The sequence below is a fragment of the Talaromyces proteolyticus genome (genome assembly GCF_021365285.1).
Source record: "Talaromyces proteolyticus strain PMI_201 chromosome Unknown BGW36scaffold_15, whole genome shotgun sequence".
NCBI classification, from domain to species: domain Eukaryota; kingdom Fungi; phylum Ascomycota; class Eurotiomycetes; order Eurotiales; family Trichocomaceae; genus Talaromyces; species Talaromyces proteolyticus.
Window position 1 is genome coordinate 871,791 of NW_025764291.1, and position 20,409 is coordinate 892,199.

The window sequence follows — 20,409 nt, forward strand, 5'->3', positions numbered from 1 at the left end:
TTCCGTCTAACGTTTGGCTCGCTCAATGGTTCGTTCAATTGCCCGGAGAGTCTTCAACAAGACATCGCCAGATGTCGCGTCGGGAATTTGATGGCCCAATTCATGAAGATAGACCTCGCGCAGCTTTTCATCACACAGCTGGAGCAGCGACTTGCCAGGATCCTTGATCCCTGCCCGCTGCCAAAGCGGGGCTAAAGGAGAACGCAGAAACAGTTGGTCATCCCAACAATTGTTTGACTCGAGAATATGAGCCGTGGGTAATTTGAGCAGGCCAGACCCATCAATTGTCATGGCTGGGTCCACGCATTGGAGGAGCCCGGTCGTGTGGAGCACATCCATGTCTAGTGGCAACGCCGAGCTGAAGAAGATGCCACACTGGAAGTCCGCAAAGACATGTCTGCTGTCCTCTATCAGCAGCATCGCTGCTACAATTCCCCCTTCAGAGAACCCCATTACGCCGTGAAAGGGACCATGGCTCTGGACAAAATCCACCAAGTCGAGCACGAGACCCCGGCACTGAGTGAAATCCAGCTCGTTCGCTAGGTACCCATAAAACTCGTCGGTCAAGTGGCGGATGGTATCTACTAGTAGTTAGTTAGAGTTGGCTTCGGAAGGCTGCTATGCCAGGTAGAAACAGGTATACCGTTGCTTGGCTCGGTTGAAACGGCGCCATTCACGAAAACAAACTCGTGCTGACCCAGGTGCTCTCTGAGGCTTGCTATAATACCTTCCCTTTAACAATGATTTCCATCAACCCATATTTAAGCACATTACCAGTCTGCATTTCGAATATCTTGCCCTCCAGTTTAGTTTAATGGAAATTCTCTTCGCGAAATTACATATGAAAAGGATCGTAATAATAATACAACTGAACACGCGACATACCTTGGCGCACGCCCCCCTCCCATGCAGACACAGAAATCGCATGCTTTGCAAAATTCTGGTTCCTAGGCCAACTTAAAGTGGTAGAATGTTGATTTAACGAATAATAAAAAGAATGCATTCGCATGCGCAGAATGGTTTCATTAAGTATAATACATATTCCTTGCAACCAGGGGACGCCTGACTAAAAAATAGCCCTAACATAGCCGTTTTCGGGATTTCCTTTTTGTTCTCTTCCTACACCGTAGCCCGCGCCCCGCCTTGAAACTATCGGATTCTTCCGCCTCTTCTTCATATTCCTTCCTATTTTATACTTTCACTTTTCCCTTTTCGTTGCTGTTCCATTCAAAAAAAAGTAGCCGTAAGCATTTGTATAACTCATGGATAGACTCTGCGGTCGACGTCATCAACATCGAGGCGAGGGTTTTGCGAGACAGTGATTCTGGTCGTTCGCGTGATGCCATCGCCCGGTACTCCATCATGCAGACGCTCTGTCGATGCAAACCCTTTTATATTGTTCATCACCACTCCCTCTTCAGCAAGCTTATGGTAAGAATCTGAGCCCGTAGTCGACAGCTTGGCGTGATGTGATGGACGCCCACTGCCAGGATAATAATTCTCGTTGTGATTATACTGTGAACTTGCCTTGTAGCCAAATGCTCGCTTGATCTTGTCCATCATCCCGGTTTCCTTGAGTGTCTTGGGGATACAAGGTAAGCAGACGATGAAAAACCCGCATGTGATTTCAGCAGTGGCCCAGAAAACCAAGGGCGCCAGACTGTAGATGGCATCGGACGTGTGGGCATGGGCAACAGTTGTTTCCAGCCGGAAGGCTGCTGAAACGCATGCACTAGATAATACCCCTCCACGTCAGTATTGGTGTTAAAAAAGTAGTTCGGACTGTAACTCACGTTAAACCGAAACCAAAAACAATAGAAACACCAAGCCGTTTCTGCCACGACATTTTCAATTTCCAGATGACATGTTGTGGTAGCAACATAATGGCCACATCAGACGCCAGCTGGATGCTTGCCGATGACACCTGCACCTTGTACAATTCCCAACACGTACCATGCACGCTGAAATCATAGATCTTCTTGTGTGGGGTACACTGGAAATTCAATGCAATAGCAATGGCAACACCAGAGGCGGACTGAACAAATATCACAATGATACAACCCCACCAGAAAAGACCTTTGTATCGGGAACCTCGAGGAGAAAAAACACGTAGCCATTCTACCAAGATAGATACTTTGAGGAGCGGTAATATGATTGAGTAGCAGACACCAAAAACAAGCGTATACTAAGTTCAATTAGCGAGCTGTTGCTGGGAAGTGGAGTAATTTAAAAGCTCACATAGTTAGCTGGTATAAGGTCTTTCAGGCGGAGATCCCATTGATGAACAAAATATCCTGGTGTCTCGATCATACGATATGCAGACCACACTGCACCCCAGTATGGTCCCTAATATACCATTAGAATTGTGTAAAGAAGCTGGAAAGGGGAAAACAAACATAAGCAAGAGTAATAAGAACTGTAATTTCGTAGTAGAAAATTAGCAGGATATTCAAATTTGAGGAGGGCTCCATTATACTGAAAAATATATTGAAAAAGCAAATGTGAAATTTGACACAAGTGTCGAGAACATACCTTCTTCAATCTGAATTTTCCGCAGCAAAATTACTCGCGCATAGAGACGCAACAAAAGGCAAATAGTAGCAACAACAGCACACAGAGTCAGCACTATATAGGCAAGTCTGTTATTGTTGGGCGGGTTGTCAAAGTTCGGAGTCACCCCTTCAGGAGGCTGGAGGGCAGGTCCATTAAGGTCCATGACGAGCTGGGTTTGAGGTTAAAAGACCAAATGCTGCTGTTCTGACAGCATGTGGGCGACGCAGGCTTTTGAAAATGCGTTCGATACCATGAGTTTAAGTTGGTTGTTATAGCTTATTTGCCTCTCTTCGACTACTTTTTCTTTTTTTTCCCAATCTTGGGTCATAGATCGGCAAAGATCCGTTAGTTCTGGGTACTTTAAGACATAAACTCGAGGTACGACACCATCGACCTGTCAGTGTCATTAGCGGCTTCGGGTGAACAGGGGTTAGACTCCTAGCGAGAACAGTTTTTTAGCGTGTTTCCCGTCCGAAGGACCGGATTCCTTCGTGTCTATTTAGTTCGTTGAGTCCAGTACCTACGCGTAAAAACTAACCAGATGATGCGGGGGCATTGTGAGATTGGTGGATGGCTTTATGTTAGGTGCCTTAGGGCCAGACAGACGGGGAAAGAGCCTATAGACGGAAGCCGGAGTGCTGGGGGGAGCAGAACTAAGTGGGGGGACCTGGAGACTGATCGACACGGAGCAACGGCTTACACCCCACTCACTGTACTTCACATTTCAACTCCTGAATTGGTATACAGGTTGTATTTCCGCCTAGATCTTGTTGTGGCGCGCTGCCAAGACGGCAGCTAGAATTATTAGTTAGTGCCAGCTTCCTTGGTGCCGGCGCTATGCACCCGGGTAGTTTTGCAAGGGTCCCCGACCAATCCAACGGCCTCTTGGGTGTTATAGAACACTCGACTACTATAAGTTGCCACTGTTATCCTGTCCTTTTCCTGCTGTCATATGCTACCGATGTCCGCATTTGTAGCCAGTCAGGACTAGGGAGGCCGCTGTGTTTGGGATTTCTCTCCTAATTCGGACATAGAACAGATCTGCACCTGGCGAAATTGCCGACGACAACCACCGCCGTCCCTGGTAATCCTTATGACGGTCATTATTAAGGCCACTAGTCTCGCTACACATCAGTGATAGTGATTTTTGTGCTCTGTACAAGAGCAAAACTTGGTCAGATAACCGATATTAATAATAATGAATCCGTCATAGCCTCCACTGGATATGACCGTTAAATTTCATGGCCCAACAATAGCAAAATTGGATGCGAAGGACATGGCCTTGGCGACGACATGGACAACGCAAGCACTATTCCGAAAACGAAAATTTACCACCTGGTAGTGCTTATGCAACTTATAATGAGGTAAATAATTTCGATACTAGTATCCAAAGGCTAGTAGGGGCTGCAGTTTGGCCGTTGTCTGCCATTATTACTACGATTATAATAATATTATTAACAAAAATGCCTCGACTACGCATTTTTGGAAGTTGGGACTATTACTTAGCCCACTTGTTCCATGCCTGATGTGACATGCCCCTAACCACCTGGCCTCACGGTCTCAACCTCGCATAGATAAATGTTCTCCAATTAGGCCTAGCAAGAACCAATATCTTTCATATTCAAACATACGGTCCGGTGGGGGACCAGGAAGGAGTTCTGAACTTCCTAGTGTCATTCACCGCTTGACTTCGCTTCCCCTCGTTTCCATTATTCTCATTCCACATTTGCGAATTCCCTTAGGCGATAAAGCTCTAGAGTCTGTCTGTAACCAGAACCCCGATCCTTTTCATCTGGCTTTCTCTCACCCCATAGACTCATATTACTAGCAACTACATCCACTTTTTCCACATTCAGAGACTGTCATATTCAACCATGCCAAAGAAAGAAGTCTTGCACATTCATCCATTTGGTTGGGAAACCGATCCGGAGGAAGAGAGATACAAAGTTACGACCCTTGATTACCTTACCGCATGCACTTACACACATTATACTATTTTCTTCAGGTTAGATGATGCCGACAAGCCGAAGGCGATAGACGTCTTGAAGGCAGGCCTCGAGCGAACCCTGAGCCAGACACGACACCTCTGCGGAACAATTGAAAAGGATCCAGCCGGCGGGCATTCGTTCGTGAAGAAAAAGGATGGAACAGTTCAATTCGTTGTCCAATGGCTTGATGCTCCTGAAGATAAAAGTAGCTATCCCTCCATTGATGATCTGGAAGAGGCGCACTTTCGCAGCACAAGGCTCGGCAATCTAGACCTTTGGAGCATACCGCCAATGGCCTATGGCGAGAAAGAAGAAGCCCATCCCGATAACAGCCCGGTGACGGCAGCCTTCATGGTTAATTTGATCAGGGGCGGACTAGTACTGATTATACACCAACATCATTATGCCAACGATGTGATGGGTTGGTCTGGGCTAACGCATCAGCTCGCCGAGAATTGCAAAGCCATTTTCAACAACACTGCTTTCCCCACCTGGGACCCATCATGTCTCGATCTCTCGCGCTTGATCAAGGCTGAAGTTCCTGAGGGAAAAAAGATCGATGGCCCTCCAACCCCTGAGCGTCACCCAGACCATAGGGGTACGGTCGCACTTCTCTTCCATTTGCCTAAAAGCAAAGCAGCCGAGTTGAAACGGCTTGCCAGTCCAACTGATGACACCTGGATTTCCACCTACGATGCCTTTTCAGCCTTTATCTGGCGGACAGTCTCGCGGCTCCGGGCTCCCATCTTCAAGCCTGATCTATCCCAGCCCCTATTCTGGTCAGAGGCCGTTGACATGCGGAGGCGCATGCATAGTCCTAAAGTTGCACCACGCATTCAGCAGAACGTCATGTTTGCGGCCCTGTCCCCGACCGCACCAGTTCCACAACCTACAGCCGCCGAGGTAATATCAGAGTGGTCTTTATCCCAGCTGGCTTCCTATATCCGGAAGCTTACCAACAGTGTTACACAAGAAAATCTCGACCAGGCGCTCAGCGTAGTGGCCACGGTTCGGGACAAAACAGCCATGAACATCCGCATCAACGCGCACCCGCCCATGTCTATCCTGCAGACAGATCACAGAGAAGCAAACATCACAGCCGCTGATTTTGGCTTTGGAAGGCCACTGCTTTACCGCCACCCTATGGGGGATGTGACGGAGGGAGTCTTCATCGTCTACCCACCGCGCGCTGGCGCCGGTCCCGACGAAGGTTCCGAGTTCTCCATTACGTATGAGAAGGAGCTTGCCCAGACTCTGATTGAGGATCCTGAGTGGAAGAAATATTTTGAGTATAGAGGTGTCGAAGCTGGGGATACTCTCACCTTGCCTAATTAGCGTTTTCTGTTTAACTTTTCTCTTTCTTTCGAGACTGGCCAACATTTGAAGGTACTTTGGAGTATTTTGTAGTAAGATTTTGTGAAAGACAACTATATCAGAGTATTAGTCTATATGTACCCAGATAGAGGCCTAATTAATTAATTAGAAACTAGGTTGATATCATGTAATGCTGTGCCAGGATATGCTAGTGTACTACGAATTATTAAGACATTGGCCAATTTCAAAATTAAACCTGGTAGACAGGAAAATGCTATGCCATTATCTTAATATACAATTTGTTTTATGACAAATTATAGCATGATAACGAAATGAAATTAACAGGATTGTCTCATTTTGATGCGCATTCATGCGGGGGGGGGGATCCTCGGGGCAATGGAGAAAGCAACATCAAAGGGTTGCCTGGACTAGTACCCCTCAGTATCTAATAATTAATTTATATTAAAATTAATCAACACTTACAATTACTTTATATGGTGCAATAAATGATAGAATTTCATACTTACATTTCCAAGAAACTAAGTTATAGTCCAACGTACTACAAGCCGCTTGGGATTGCTGACCATTGATTCAGCACCATACAACAAAGCCTAGCAGAAGCCCAAAATTCACTCCGACCTCGTTATCTTCCAAAACGCCCGCTCAAACCTCATTTTGCTCATGAACCAATCACCATCCTTCCGCGTCCAAGTCTCGTAGTAATATCCTCCCCCTGAGGCCATCAAGCCCCCCACCGCCTCCTTCGTGCTAGAATAATAGATGACTCCCCAGATTGCTTTGATTTCGTTCAGGCTCAACTGCTCAAAGTCTCCCGCTCCGATGTGGTGCATCGTCTGTTGGCCCTCGAAAGCGGAGCCGTAGTACGATACAAATTCCTGCCTCGACGAAAAGCTAAAATCGGTTCCTCCTGCATTCATGACGGAGCCATCCGATTGGAGAAATAAAAGCTTTGCGTCGGGAATAATGACGGTGTCGAGTTGTTGCAGTTGATTAGTGTCGATGTAGCGACAGTATTGCAGCTTTTTGCGCTGGATAATGTCGGAGGCTTCCTGAGAAACGGCCATGCTGGGTGATCAAAAGTGTGCCAACAGTATGTAATTGTCAATCGACACTGGCTTATGTAGTATATAGTTTGGCTAGTGAGACTCAGTTACAATGTCGTAAAATAATAAACCAAGGGTTTTTAAACAGCATCAGATATAGGAGTGCGAAAACTTGTCTTTATAGTTACCAGACCAACACTGCTTCAATTGGTTGGTTACTACATATGTCCCCTGTAATTATTATGTCTGGTGACCCAGCTCCACCTAGACATACCAAATACCTGCATCACTGCTATACCCAGTTAGATTCAATGTATGAATAGCTAGTCAATATTTTAGTAACCATCCCAGTAATCACATGTTATATAACTCTATTTACCTATTTTGTTTTAACAAAATAAATCAAATCCGAGTGATTATCTGATGTATAGACTTACTAAGTCTCCGTAGTTGTTCTTAGAGCTAGTAGATGCTGTTTAATGAGTACCCCTTGATCTATGCTAAGTATACATGTAAAGTGGAATGATGCGGTATGGTATGAGGCCGTACATGTTTATAATATCGATTGATACTTACTTATTAAACATCAAATGTATTTCAATAGGTATACAACACAGTACATAGAAGAGCAGTTGAAGCTTCATCTATATAGTAAATTCTCCCTTATGGCACTCTAAATCTATGTAGTTAAATGCTTTCTGTTTCCCTATGTAGAAAAGTACAATTGACTTATCCCAATAAATAGGAAATTTCTGATCTAGACTGTCTCCTGTAATTCATACAGTCTCTCATTTTATGAAGTTTGAATGCCGTGAAAATTTCCCAAAAATGTTTGGTTAATGTGAATTTAAGCCTCCACAGACTCCAAAGAATGCATGGCCTTAGACGGTGTCGCGGTCAAAGTGGAGTGATATGTATCAGATGAATAATACTGAAGTGGCCCAGATGTGATTCTCATTTGTCGCCTTGCCTCAGCCAGCATGTCCGAATTATGGCGCTCCATAACAATTCCAGCTCTCTGGATCCAGAACGACCACCGAACTAGTAGAGTTGGTTCGTCGATTTCCTAGTTAAGTTGCTACACAGTAGCGAGCTGGGCAGCCCGGCCATAATAATCTTTCATAAGCTTTTCGGTTAGATATCCATGATTCAACGCATCACTTAACTTGTCCATTGTAGCGAGACGATCATCAAGAATGGTGTGTGAAATCTACCTGGGTAATTGGCATATTCTTCATCATCAGGCTGAAATTGAAAATACGTCTTATGCGCGTGAACATTGTAGACATCTCAATTTCAACTTCTTCGGGTATAATATATTCTAATTTGCGTTTCTTGGATTCAAATTGCAAGTATTGAAGACTCAACGCTTCTGTGCCGATGATCAGGAAGCATCGATACACGCATGCGATCATGAATTAATGCATTTTTAGCTCGCAAGCCTCTTGCCACCAGCCAACTGTCTTCTGCGCTTCACCTGCTGGGGATTCCTCTATTACAGGAGTCGCGAGAAGCGTCCTAATGCCTAGAAATTTCCAACACAGGAAACGTAAGGCTTCTCATATTAGTGTCATCCATTTTGTGTCCAGGAAAAGCTGTTTATCCTCTGCAGGAGCCGAAATAGCCATCATTAAAGTAGAAGTAAATAAAATCTTTGTAACTCGGAAAGGGCCGATAGTATTGAGAACTTGTCATATTTTTAAACCGGGGAGTTGACAAGACTGATGACAAGTATACTTGCCTTTTAGACAACTAAACCTTGTTTGATCCCACAATAAAAGGTAACAAATACCGTGCAAGACCATTTTGAGCCAATAAAAACCTTTAATACTAATTATTTTTCGACTAGCTAATAAACTATCTATTGCATGTATTGGCATTGGAGCAAGCCCTAGTTTGCTATCGTATCCGACTTGTTTATTCATATGGCTATGTGGCTCGTCCTATAGGATAAAATCTAAGAAACTGTATCGGAATCAGGCTTTAGAATAATTATTACTATTAAATCCCGCCTTGAGGAGTGGACGTCGAAAGGTAGAACACAGAACACTATTGGCAAGGCTGATTCTATCCTTTCGACACGGCGCTTCAGCATTACATCTTGGCCAATCATTCCTACAGCCTTGTCCATGACATAGCCACGCCAATATTGAAAAGCATCATTGCCCGATTTTCCCAGCTTTGGTCAGAGTTCCTCATACAGATCAAGCTGCGTTATAAATCATACTTCTTACTACATAGTAAGAAACTAGCCACTACATATGTAAAGCTGTACGATATCTTAATTTATACGATTATTGTTCTTCTATATATTTAAGTGAACGCAATTTAACTTCAATATTGATAAAATATACCATACCCTAGGCTAAGCTAGACCATCTATTGATATACAATTAACTTAAGGGCTATTGTGATAATTACGCGTGTCCTGCTTGAAAGTACGCCGGCCTTCAAGTATTTGTTTCTCGACCATTCAGTTTCCTCTAAGATTAAATTCCCGCTGTATTCTGGGCTCATGCACCAATAAAAAGTCCCAATAACATTAGAAGTGTACCTAATTAATTGGTTGTTGACGTGTATGCATTTAGTGCCAATCAATTCCGATGGCGGTTACTCAGCCTCATACGCACACATTCACCTTACTTACCTTATCTTATCGATTGGCTATCCATTACCAGTAATATGAAACATAAAGAATAGTATTTAGATCGAGTATTTTGACTGGAAGTCTGCCTTATGTTGTGTAACAGTACATAGGAAACAACTAATTATATAAGTCAAGCAACCAAGCGGCGGTAGGCTTGGGTCGAGCATATTTCTCCCATTTTACATTTGAATCAATTATCGGTTGCATCCTGGTTGCATCGCTCAAGATTCTCACTTCAATACCCATAAAGAGGAGAAGTCAGAACGATATGGAGGTTGATGTTGCTAAAGAGTTTACAAACTGGGTTAGGAAGTCACAGGCTGCTGACGAGAAAAGATGCGAAGAGATCAAGGTGAGGCGTTCCTAACAAAATATTTCATTGTCTTGTATTGACTTTTGTCAACAAAGATGTTCTCAGCCCAGATTGAAAAGTTGAACCAAGAATTTCAGGATGTTTCTAAAGATCTCAAAAGAGAACGTGTTGCCGCCCGTGCTACACAAGATGAAGCAGAGACTTTGAAACGTCGTTTGGAGGAGTTACAAAAGTCTGTCGTAGGTACTACCCAGGACAAAATTCTGGCGCTTTGATGAAATATTAATTACTAAAAAAACAACCCTTAGGAAGCCAGTTCATTTGTTTTAGTTCTCATTGACGCCGATGGTGATGGATATATAGTAAGAAGTTCATTATATTACAGCATTCACAATTAACTTGTTACAGTTCAAAGATAAATATTACCAAACCGTTGACGGAGGTCGAAAGGCAGCTTTGGACTTCCGGGAGTTGATACGAGAATACCTTAAAAAAGAGCAACCAGACATGTCTAACTTGCCGGTCATGGTGAAGGCGTTTGCGAATGGAGATGGATTATCTAAGTTGCTTGTGAAGGGAAATATTATCAAGTCACCCTCGTCACTGACAGACTTTGCGAAGGGATTTTCGCAAGCCTACGACACATGTGACTTTGTTCTAGTTGGCAGTGGGAAGGATCGAGCTGATGTGAAGATCAAAGGTAAATTTATTTCCATTTCTCTCTAAAATTTTTCAAACACTCTAACTGCAGCAAGGGTTTTTTGAACAGTTTGTTAGAAATCCTACCTGCAGTCATGTTATATTTGGAGCATGTCATGACAATGGGTACGTTCGAGTGTTGGAAGAGTATGAGCAGAAAGTATTTGCAAACCGTGTGACTCTCCTTCGATCTTTCGATACAGGGAAAGAGTTTACTGGTCTGAAGTTTCCTTACATTCAGATGGAGAAAATATTCCGTACCAAACCCGTCAGTTATCACGAACCTCCGGCCCTGCGACAGACACTGGAGAATGCCAATTCCGCGACTGGGTCAACCTGGGCTAATCTTTTGAGCGCTACAGGAGACACCAATGGTTTTTCTGTCTCCAAAAAATCCAAGGATTTACCCTCCGGATCCGTCCTTTTGAACTCTGCTGAGCAACGTATCGACACCGAACTGCCTTCGCGATCTCAGAACGCAGTGAACAGTTGGCATCAGAAGACCAAAAAGGCAAATATGAGATATTGCCGAACATTCCATCTAATTCCCGGCTCTTGTGATAAGAATACCTGTTATAGCCATGGACCTCTATCAGAGGAAGAAAAATTAGTCTTTCGGCACGAGCTGAGGCTCGAGAGATGCTATAATGGGTTACAGTGTCGAGACCCCAATTGTTATTTTGGACATAATTGCTCCTGTACGGACAAACGTTGCAAACTACTTCCCGAAATGCATAATGTTGATACGTCCTCGATTCACGTTTCTCCCGGACCCATGGTTAGCATCTAGTATTACGGGTCAGTGATTGTCGCTGTATGGCTTTAATAGTTATATTTGCTAGGGATACAATAACAGTGTGTATAAGATGATCAGCAAGGTCTGGGCTGAGCTCTTCAACGGTGCTCAGCAAATATATTTGGGGTTTATGTTATTCTATCTTATCGTGTACTGTAGGCTAGAATCGAAGAACAACCAGTTGAGATTTGAATCGAATATAGTTGAAAAGAATTATCATATAATTCTAGCTACAACGCATTGATTGAATAAGTAAACTAAACTACCTTTGGCCTCAACTATTCCTTTAATGGAACAATAGCTAATTGGTAGTTTGCTAAGCAAAATATAAATTTATACTATCATTTCGCCCTTGCAAACAAGTATTTTCTGGAAGACCTCAAACTTTGAAACTAGATACATAATACAACAACAAACTTGTGGTCAAAAAGGAATAATTTTTCCCACTAGAACCTGCAGAGGATCGTTCAACTGGTACGATCTAAGTAATTCGTTCTGTTAAATAGAAATCATGCAATAAGAATTCGTATATTCTAATTAATCCTTTTTGAACTTTTAATTAGTAAGATAAGAACTTCTCAATATGACCTGTGAAGCACGTGATTTATTAGTACACGGTAGTTGCCTAGAAATAAAATCCCTGACTACTTAAAAAGGGAAAACATCACTAACTTTACTATCCATATTTGCTCTCCTCGAATTACTTCCACTATGACCAAGAACAGTCGATTCCTTGTTAGGCCAAAACAGGAAGCGGCACTCAAACCCTTCACATCTCTTGTAGAACTTTGTCGCATCCAACTATTTCCTCCGATGGATAATATATCTAAGCCAAATGTGCGGATAGGGAGGACGTGCAAGTACGAGATAGTAGATGTAATCACGGATTTCTCGAGGAAGCAAAGGAAGAGGAATTTGGCTTGATCACCTTGCATTTGATGCGATGTGGAAGCGGTTTCATGGCTGGCTTCTGCTTAGTTGAGAATTGAGAGGATCTTTGTTTTTTGCAGTGTGTAGTATGTCTTTGAAATTGAGCCTGTTTGCTTCTGATGATTTTATCAGAAATAGGGGGAAATATTTTCAGAGTTTTTGCAATGTGATGTTGAGTTGATGGCAGTGCTGACAAGTACCGCTTAACTATAGGTTGACTACTCTTGGGAAGTAGTATCTTCGCAGGAGGACAGAAGGTATTGAATAGAGAGTGGATAGGTGAAGGAAGTTGCGAATCTATCTGTATGCAGAGTTTACAATGCCTTTCTTGAAAATTACGACATACATTACGGTGAAAACGTTTGGATACAGCGCCACAACATTTGAAAAGTGGAATGGTATAGAAGCCCTTCCCAAATTGATACCAATAAATTTGAATATTATGTATTATCTATGGGCGGGATCCTGAGAAGCATTTAATCTAGTACTAATTAGTATAAAAATAAATGTAACGTAGAAAATTTTGATACTATATTTAAACTTTTGTCATCCTATCGTAGATTGACAGAATGAAAAAGGTTTACTAATATCAGGACTAAGAGGACACCACTACGAGTTAAACGGCAGGAGACGAGGCCACACTAGAGTTTCATACCACCGTTTGGACGATTGGATGCAGCATGTTAGTGAGGAAGCTAGGAGTCATCAAATTCAATATGAAGACACTAGTCGATAGTGCAAACGTGTCGACAGAACATAAGATCAACATCAAGTTGGTCTTCCTATCCTCGACACCAATAACATACCGGAAAGGCATAGATCAAATTGTCGGATGAGCCATACAGAATACCCAGGGGTATTATGTGACCTTGATGTTTTGCGTAAACAAGACTTCCAGAATCACCATAACTTGAAAAAGGAGATTCTTGGACTCCCGTTGGATAACAAAGCAATATGGGTCGTTGCTGGGACTTCGTCGCTCATTGGCTTCAAGGAAGCTGTACCGCCAGATAGCAATCATGTCTCTTGTAAATTGAGTGCTGGCACCGTACTTATAAACCGTCAGCAACCCGGGTTGACCGTTGAGTTCCTTCAGCCTTTCTTAAACTGGCGTTCTGACTGGTGGGCCGTCTTTCAGCCGCATCTTCTGAGAGATCAAAGGTGACATAGACCATGTTACCTGCAAGCAATATGTACGTAATCGAAATAATAATAGTTGATCTTCGGTCTGAAACAGCTCAGCTACACCAACAACAATGATAATGCCGTGTACGATCAGGTTCTACAAATGTGTCAACCAGGTTGTCTAGCTCTTCAGAGGTCTACCGTGTCTGATCTACCGTGTCTGTCTGAGGCCGAGAGTCGAGGAACGATGTTTATTCTACGGCGACATAGAGATCAATTAGGTTGCACGGGGTGGGCTTTCATTGTTGATACTTGGTGAATCAATACCTCAGGCAAACTTGAGCCTTAACATCAAGCATTCTCATTTACCTGTAGTACACATTGATGCCGTGAAAATATAGGGTGTCCACTCTTGCTATGCATTTTCAGGACAACTGAGACCACCTTGGACTTTTATTATAACTCTCATAAAATTTGAATGTGAAAGATCCAGAGGGGTCGACGTCTCTATAAACAATCATGGCTGAATAAAAGGACGCTATTCCCAAACTGGCAACGCTAGTCCCATGACGGCCACACCGGATTGGATGAAATCAGGACGCATTCATTGTAATAAGTAGTATTTCAATGAAATTATAACATAATATATAGGGAACTTTTAACACGAACCGTGGTAGTAGTAAAAATATGCTTAGGGCTTGCGATCCGGAGCTAGTGTCAACCCCGCGCCAAGCCGGCTGGTCACATGACGCACGACTAAGTTAGCCTTCAGCTGAAATACTAACTTGGTTTAATTAGTCAGTTAACTACTAAGAACGAAGGGGACAGAGTTAATTGCGTCTAAACTGGCCAAATGGCGGTAAGCAGACCAGCCACCGCATCACCCACAAAACGGCTCGCTAAGACGCTGGTACATATTCAGCACTGGATGGATTGTCAGAAGGCAATATATATATCTAGCTGCCTGAGACGTTGCTAATGTCCCATTGCCCGGCGGTGGTAGTACGCGGCCGGCAGCAGGCAGCTTCATATCTGGGAGATGATGCTCCATTGTTCCTGGTACAAAGCGCTATTGTCGTCATTATTTGCCATTGCCACTGACGAATGTCGCTTTGGCTGGTGACTACCCATCTCCCGTCATCAACCATCTGATGTCGCTCACGAACCGTTTCAAGTATGCTTATGCCTAGCTGAATGACGCGGCTCTGCTAAGATTCGCATCTACCTCCAGCTTTTTTTAGTATATATCATCGTGCCAAGAGCAAGAACGAGCAAGAACCAGGAAGCCTTTGGTGGCCACTCAGCAACCCACTAGTGAGATGAACCAGTCCCACCGCGCGGGCTGTGCAGGGCCTTTGGAGATTCATGGTCTGTGCCGCTTGACACATCGTAGCCATTCGAGGACGACCGACTGGATTTGATGCTGTAGTCAGTATGTACGGATAGGATAGAGTAATAACAATAAAAGCCATCTGCCTGCAGTGCGCATCAATGGTGCCGTGTTGTGCTGTGGTGTAGTGTCGTGTCGAGTGGTGAGCTGAGGTGTGTTTTGTTGTGGAGGGGCCCGCCTAGCCCAGCCAGCAGGTGCAAACACAGTCAACCGCCTCCACTGGCTGCTGCGTCTCGCTTCCTGCCTTCCCTTATCATCCATCCACTCCAAACCAAGACTTGTCGTCGCTCTCCTCACCCAACTCTCTATATCCACCTTCACCATCTTCCATCCCTCCCTCATCCTCGTCGTATATTTTTCTCTTCTCTCCTCACTTTTCTCGAAGACTCAATCGTCGCCATGGAAGGTACGTGTGTTTTGTCCAATTTTATCCCCAGCACCAACCCCCTCCCCCCCGTTCATGACACCTCAGCGGCTTCTGCCCACACATCTCCAGCGCCACCTCCTTGCGCAAATCAGTTTCGCTCTGGATCCTGCTAACTCTTCTTTTTGCTGAACAGAGGAAGTTGCCGCCCTCGTTATCGACAATGGGTATGTCGCTCTCGCAATTCCGTTGTCTTATTCTGCACACGCCGAATGGGTCGGTGGCCAGACAGTTGGATCACCGTACCGATCATTTGCTGCGGGCAACCATTGTTTTTGGATTGTTTTTATCACAAACTCGATGGAATAAGTGACTGACTGGTATCGTTTAGTTCGGGTATGTGCAAGGCCGGTTTCGCCGGTGATGACGCACCCCGAGCTGTCTTCCGTAAGTCCATCCCTCTTGATCCTCTTCCGAGTGCTCCAGCGATAGCGCCGGCGCCGGTCGCCCTTACATGCGGGCAATCGCACTCCTCGTGCGAATGCGTTGTAAAACGTGGCATACTAACAGCTCTTTAGCTTCCATTGTCGGCCGCCCCCGTCATCATGGGTAAGTTCTGACTTATGGCTGCGCCTTGCTTGTGTGAGATACATGGGAGGGCCGCGGTTCTGGGGAAACCGAATTCTCCGGGTACTGATGAACGTTTCCGCTGATGATTTTTCTTCGCAGTATTATGATTGGTATGGGTCAGAAGGACTCGTATGTCGGTGATGAGGCACAGTCCAAGCGTGGTATCTTGACTCTCAGATACCCCATTGAGCACGGTGTTGTCACCAACTGGGATGACATGGAGAAGATCTGGCACCACACCTTCTACAACGAACTGCGTGTCGCCCCTGAGGAGCACCCGGTTCTCTTGACCGAGGCTCCCATCAACCCCAAGTCTAACCGAGAGAAGATGACTCAGATCGTCTTCGAGACTTTCAATGCTCCTGCCTTCTACGTCTCCATCCAGGCCGTTTTGTCTCTGTACGCCTCTGGTCGTACCACTGGTATCGTTCTGGACTCCGGTGACGGTGTCACTCACGTTGTCCCCATCTACGAGGGTTTCGCCCTTCCCCACGCCATCTCTCGTGTTGATATGGCTGGTCGTGACTTGACCGACTACCTCATGAAGATTCTCGCTGAGCGCGGTTACTCTTTCTCCACCACTGCCGAGCGTGAAATTGTCCGTGACATCAAGGAGAAGCTTTGCTACGTCGCTCTCGACTTCGAGCAGGAAATCCAGACCGCTTCCCAGAGCTCCAGCTTGGAGAAGTCCTACGAATTGCCCGACGGTCAAGTCATCACCATTGGTAACGAGCGATTCCGTGCTCCCGAAGCTCTCTTCCAGCCCAGCGTTATCGGCCTCGAAAGTGGCGGTATCCACGTCACCACCTACAACTCTATCATCAAGTGCGATGTCGACGTTCGTAAGGATCTGTACGGAAACATTGTCATGGTGAGTTGCGAAACAAGCACTTCTATTTCGAACTATATTAACCGCTTTTACGTCTAGTCTGGTGGTACTACCATGTACCCAGGTATCTCCGACCGTATGCAGAAGGAAATCACTGCCCTTGCTCCATCCTCCATGAAGATCAAGATCATCGCTCCTCCCGAGCGTAAATACTCTGTCTGGATCGGTGGTTCCATTCTTGCCTCCCTGTCGACCTTCCAACAGATGTGGATCTCCAAGCAGGAGTACGACGAGAGCGGTCCTTCCATCGTCCACCGCAAGTGCTTCTAAGGTATGGCGCACACACATTGTGGACATGCGGTTGATTATTGGTTGCGATTCTAACTTTGTCTTTTTTCGACTTCAGCGCTTTTCGTCAACTGGTTGCTTGGCTGCTGCCTTTTGTCTGTTCTTCCTTAGCTTGGTGTACGAAAATGTAACACGGAATCCGATTGGTATGCTGGTAGACCCGTCGTATTTCGGTTTATGTGCGTGATAATGAGATGAGACTCGTGGGTGTGACAAACAAACAAACAAATACTGGAAATAGAGAAGGTTTAACGGACGAAATCCCCTCATCCCTTTTATTATTTTCCCTCTCAGATGTTGTAAGGACTTGTTTGTTCTATACCGAGCAACTTAATTGATTATTCAATTTTTTTTCCCCTTATTTTTTTTTGTCGGTTTTTTGTTTTCTCTTGTGGAAATCAAAAAAGTTCAGGGGCAGGTTAGCTTTAGTTGTATTGTTTGTCAACTAGGCGAAAGTGGAACGATCATTTCAGTTAACCGTTTCTCGTATGGTCGTGAAAGACCTTATTCGGATCATCAGTAGTCGTTTCTTATCTAATTGATATATCGAGATATACCAGTACTGGTATGATCCATGTAACTTGGTATATGTGCATAATTGATTGTTTACTATATGTACTAGATTGAGATGGACACTCTTGCTCTAGACACGCAATATCATTTCAGTCTAGATATATAGATGATTAACCTCATTTTACGTCATTATATACCAAGTTAACAATCAACATGCGAATTTTCTTTATAAATAGAACTCAAACAAGCGGCACCGAACCAACCAAAGAAAGAATTTAAATCCCCTTAATCCCATTTCTCCAACCCAGCCAATACACATCCGTCATCACTATCTTGTCGAACCTTCAACTCCCCGACCCGATACACAGTCTCCCCTTCACTGCTAAGCAACTGCTGGACAGTCTCAGCACAGTCCCGGTCTACAACAAGCACCATGCCCACGCCGCAGTTGAACGCGCGCGACATTTCCTGCGACGACACGTTGCCGATTTTCTTGAGCCATTGGAAAACGGGTGGTAGGGTCCATGTCGAGACGTCGATGTGCGCGGAGAGCGTGGGTGGAAGCATGCGCGGTACGTTTTCGATCAGCCCGCCGCCGGTGATGTGTGCCATGCCCTTGATGGCCGCCGGCGAGGAGGTGTGTTGGGAGGAAGGGATGGTGAGCGCTTTAAGGAGCGGTTTAACGTAGATGCGTGTTGGCGTGAGGAGGGCTGTCCCGAGGGTGCTTGGCTTGTGGTGTTGCGATGTGAAGGAGAATGGCACGGCGTCGTTGTATCCCACACCGGACTTCTCGACGATTTTGCGCACGAGAGAGAATCCGTTGGAGTGGACGCCGGCGGAGGCCAGAGCGAGTAGGATGTCGCCTGGTTTCATGGCTGTGGTGTTAGGGAGAATGGTGCGGCTGTTTGGACCGTTCGTGTTGATGGCTCCCACTGCGGCACCAACGGCGTCGTATGCACCGTCGAGGAAAAGGCCTGGCATTTCGGCGGTTTCGCCACCGATTAGCGCGCATCCAGCTTGGACACAGCCTTCAGCGACACCAGTCACAAAGTCTGCAGCTACCTCGACTTCAAGTTTGCCGCAGGAATAGCAGTCGAGGAAGAATAGGGGCTCGGCGCCTTGGACGACCAGGTCGTTGACATTCATGGCTACCAGGTCGATTCCGACGGTGTCATGGATTCCGACAGCGTGGGCGATCTTGAGCTTTGTCCCAACACCATCGATGGCTCCGATCAGGGTTGGGGAATTTGGGTGGTAGGCAGAGTTGGCTGCTGGCAGAGAAAAGGTGCCGCCAAACCCACCGATGACTGCATCAGAGCCAGGCCGGCGAGTGCGAGCCACCGAGGCTTTGATCTTGTTGACGAGTGCGTTTCCAGCATCGATAGAGACTCCGGCGCTGGCGTATGTGAGACTCTCGTTTTGCTTTGGAGCAGTACGGAAGGCGCGGTGGGCAATGTCTTTTCTATAGTGCATGCCTTGGAAGTGGATCGTAGCGATGCCTTCATAGCTCTTGCGAACAGCATCTTCGAGGGAGGATGCTACAGATGTCGCTGCAATCACGCGGCCACCAGATGTCTTGAGTTCGTTGTCGATGAGGGAAGTTCCAGCATGGAATATCACGGTGTCATTTGGTGTAGGATCCAGTGTGATTGTACGGCCCTTTGCGTACGATCCTGGGTAGCCTTCCGCTACTGCAACCACTGTCGTTGAGAATTTGGGTTCGATGACAATTGACACTCCATCTAGCCAGTGCTCTGTGCATGCAACCATGATCTCTGCCAAATCTGTGTTGGCACTGAGAAGGGGGAGAATAGTCTGTGTTTCGGGGTCACCTCCGCGAACGTTGTACTCGAGCACTTTAGGGCCGTTCTTGGTTATCATCAAACCCGTAAAGAGGATTCCGACAAATGGATATCCTAGAGTTCCAAATTAGCATCATATGACCAATCAATTTACGTGAATGTACAAACCTTCTCTTCTCATTCCATCGATTGTAGGCTGGATGATGGTTCGGTCGATGTGTTCGAGATCATGCTTCGAAGCGATGCGGGTAGGGGCGTAACAGCCCATACCTCCCGTGTTTGGTCCTTGATCTCCATCGAAAATACGCTTGTGGTCCTGTGCTGGTGGAAGGGATTTGATGGTATAACCGTCACTGAATGTCAAAATACTGACTTCGTCTCCATCGAGGTATTCTTCAATCACAACCTCATTGCCGGCGTCGCCGAATTGATGGTCTAGCATGATCTCTCGGAGCGCAGTATGTGCCTCCTCCTTGGTCGTGGGTAGAATGACGCCTTTTCCAGCAGCCAAACCGCTAGCTTTGATGACTACATTGTGATTCACCGAGTCAAGGTATTTGCGAGCGGCTTCGTAATCGGTGAAATTCTCGTACTCGGCGGTTGGAATCTGATGTTGCTTCATGAAATCTTTCGAGAACGCTTTCGAGCCTTCCATTCTTGCGGCAGCTTTCGACGGGCCAAAGCACCTAATACCGACTAAACAATGCAAAAGTGAGCAGATGTGTGACTCGTATGAAGTCGTTCTAAGACCCTACCAGCCTTGAAATATTCCTGAATTCCATCTACCAGAGGCGCTTCGGGACCTGGGACGACTAGGTTGACATTGTTCTGCTGAGCGAACGCGACGAGGCCTGGGTAATCATCGGATTTGACGTTGGTGTTAACGATCTTATGGGATGCCGCCTTTCCAGTACCACCGTTTCCAGGAGCAACATGGACGATATCGACCAAAGGCGATTGGCTCAATTTCCAGGCAAAGGCATGCTCGCGACCACCGTTGCCCACAACGAGCACGCGCAACCTCTCTTGGAGCATCTCGACGTTGATCTTGGCCGTGCCTGTTTAGACTATGTTAGCGAGTCAGAAGCGGGATCCTGCGCGGAA

At 45.6% G+C, this 20,409-nt stretch overlaps 7 protein-coding genes across 7 annotated transcripts; 3 read left to right on the forward strand and 4 right to left on the reverse strand.

Moving 5' to 3' along the window:
• Positions 1 to 6: 6 nt before the first annotated feature.
• Positions 7 to 564, reverse strand: BGW36DRAFT_307893 (uncharacterized protein; the record flags this gene model as incomplete). Its single annotated transcript, XM_046212280.1, has 2 exons — positions 7 to 170; positions 228 to 564. Coding segments are annotated over 2 exons (501 nt in total), but the record flags the coding sequence as incomplete, so codon positions are not given.
• Positions 565 to 1,090: 526 nt separating this feature from the next.
• Positions 1,091 to 2,716, reverse strand: BGW36DRAFT_412363 (uncharacterized protein; the record flags this gene model as incomplete). Its single annotated transcript, XM_046219210.1, has 5 exons — positions 1,091 to 1,732; positions 1,794 to 2,185; positions 2,239 to 2,346; positions 2,397 to 2,416; positions 2,533 to 2,716. 5 exons carry the CDS (start codon positions 2,714 to 2,716, stop codon positions 1,261 to 1,263), a joined length of 1,176 nt encoding a protein of 391 aa, XP_046065946.1. The 3' UTR covers positions 1,091 to 1,260.
• A 1,705-nt stretch (positions 2,717 to 4,421) lies between these two features.
• BGW36DRAFT_352020 (transferase) lies at positions 4,422 to 5,876 on the forward strand (the record flags this gene model as incomplete). Its single annotated transcript, XM_046213374.1, has 1 exon — positions 4,422 to 5,876. The coding sequence occupies exon 1, from the start codon at positions 4,428 to 4,430 to the stop codon at positions 5,874 to 5,876; it is 1,449 nt and encodes a 482-aa protein (XP_046065947.1). The 5' UTR covers positions 4,422 to 4,427.
• Positions 5,877 to 6,484: 608 nt separating this feature from the next.
• BGW36DRAFT_365363 (uncharacterized protein) lies at positions 6,485 to 6,940 on the reverse strand (the record flags this gene model as incomplete). The annotated part of the gene is made up of 1 exon (XM_046214647.1): positions 6,485 to 6,940. One exon carries the CDS (start codon positions 6,938 to 6,940, stop codon positions 6,485 to 6,487), a length of 456 nt encoding a protein of 151 aa, XP_046065948.1.
• Positions 6,941 to 9,834: 2,894 nt separating this feature from the next.
• BGW36DRAFT_365364 (uncharacterized protein) lies at positions 9,835 to 11,618 on the forward strand (the record flags this gene model as incomplete). Its single annotated transcript, XM_046214648.1, has 6 exons — positions 9,835 to 9,918; positions 9,975 to 10,118; positions 10,188 to 10,241; positions 10,288 to 10,579; positions 10,635 to 11,356; positions 11,421 to 11,618. 6 exons carry the CDS (start codon positions 9,835 to 9,837, stop codon positions 11,616 to 11,618), a joined length of 1,494 nt encoding a protein of 497 aa, XP_046065949.1.
• Positions 11,619 to 16,030: 4,412 nt separating this feature from the next.
• On the forward strand, positions 16,031 to 16,972 carry BGW36DRAFT_308079 (actin family; the record flags this gene model as incomplete). The annotated part of the gene is made up of 2 exons (XM_046212302.1): positions 16,031 to 16,684; positions 16,742 to 16,972. 2 exons carry the CDS (start codon positions 16,031 to 16,033, stop codon positions 16,970 to 16,972), a joined length of 885 nt encoding a protein of 294 aa, XP_046065950.1.
• An 816-nt stretch (positions 16,973 to 17,788) lies between these two features.
• Positions 17,789 to 20,340, reverse strand: BGW36DRAFT_307947 (putative bifunctional purine Ade1; the record flags this gene model as incomplete). Its single annotated transcript, XM_046212287.1, has 3 exons — positions 17,789 to 19,419; positions 19,474 to 20,001; positions 20,061 to 20,340. The coding sequence occupies 3 exons, from the start codon at positions 20,338 to 20,340 to the stop codon at positions 17,789 to 17,791; spliced, it is 2,439 nt and encodes an 812-aa protein (XP_046065951.1).
• Positions 20,341 to 20,409: the final 69 nt, after the last annotated feature.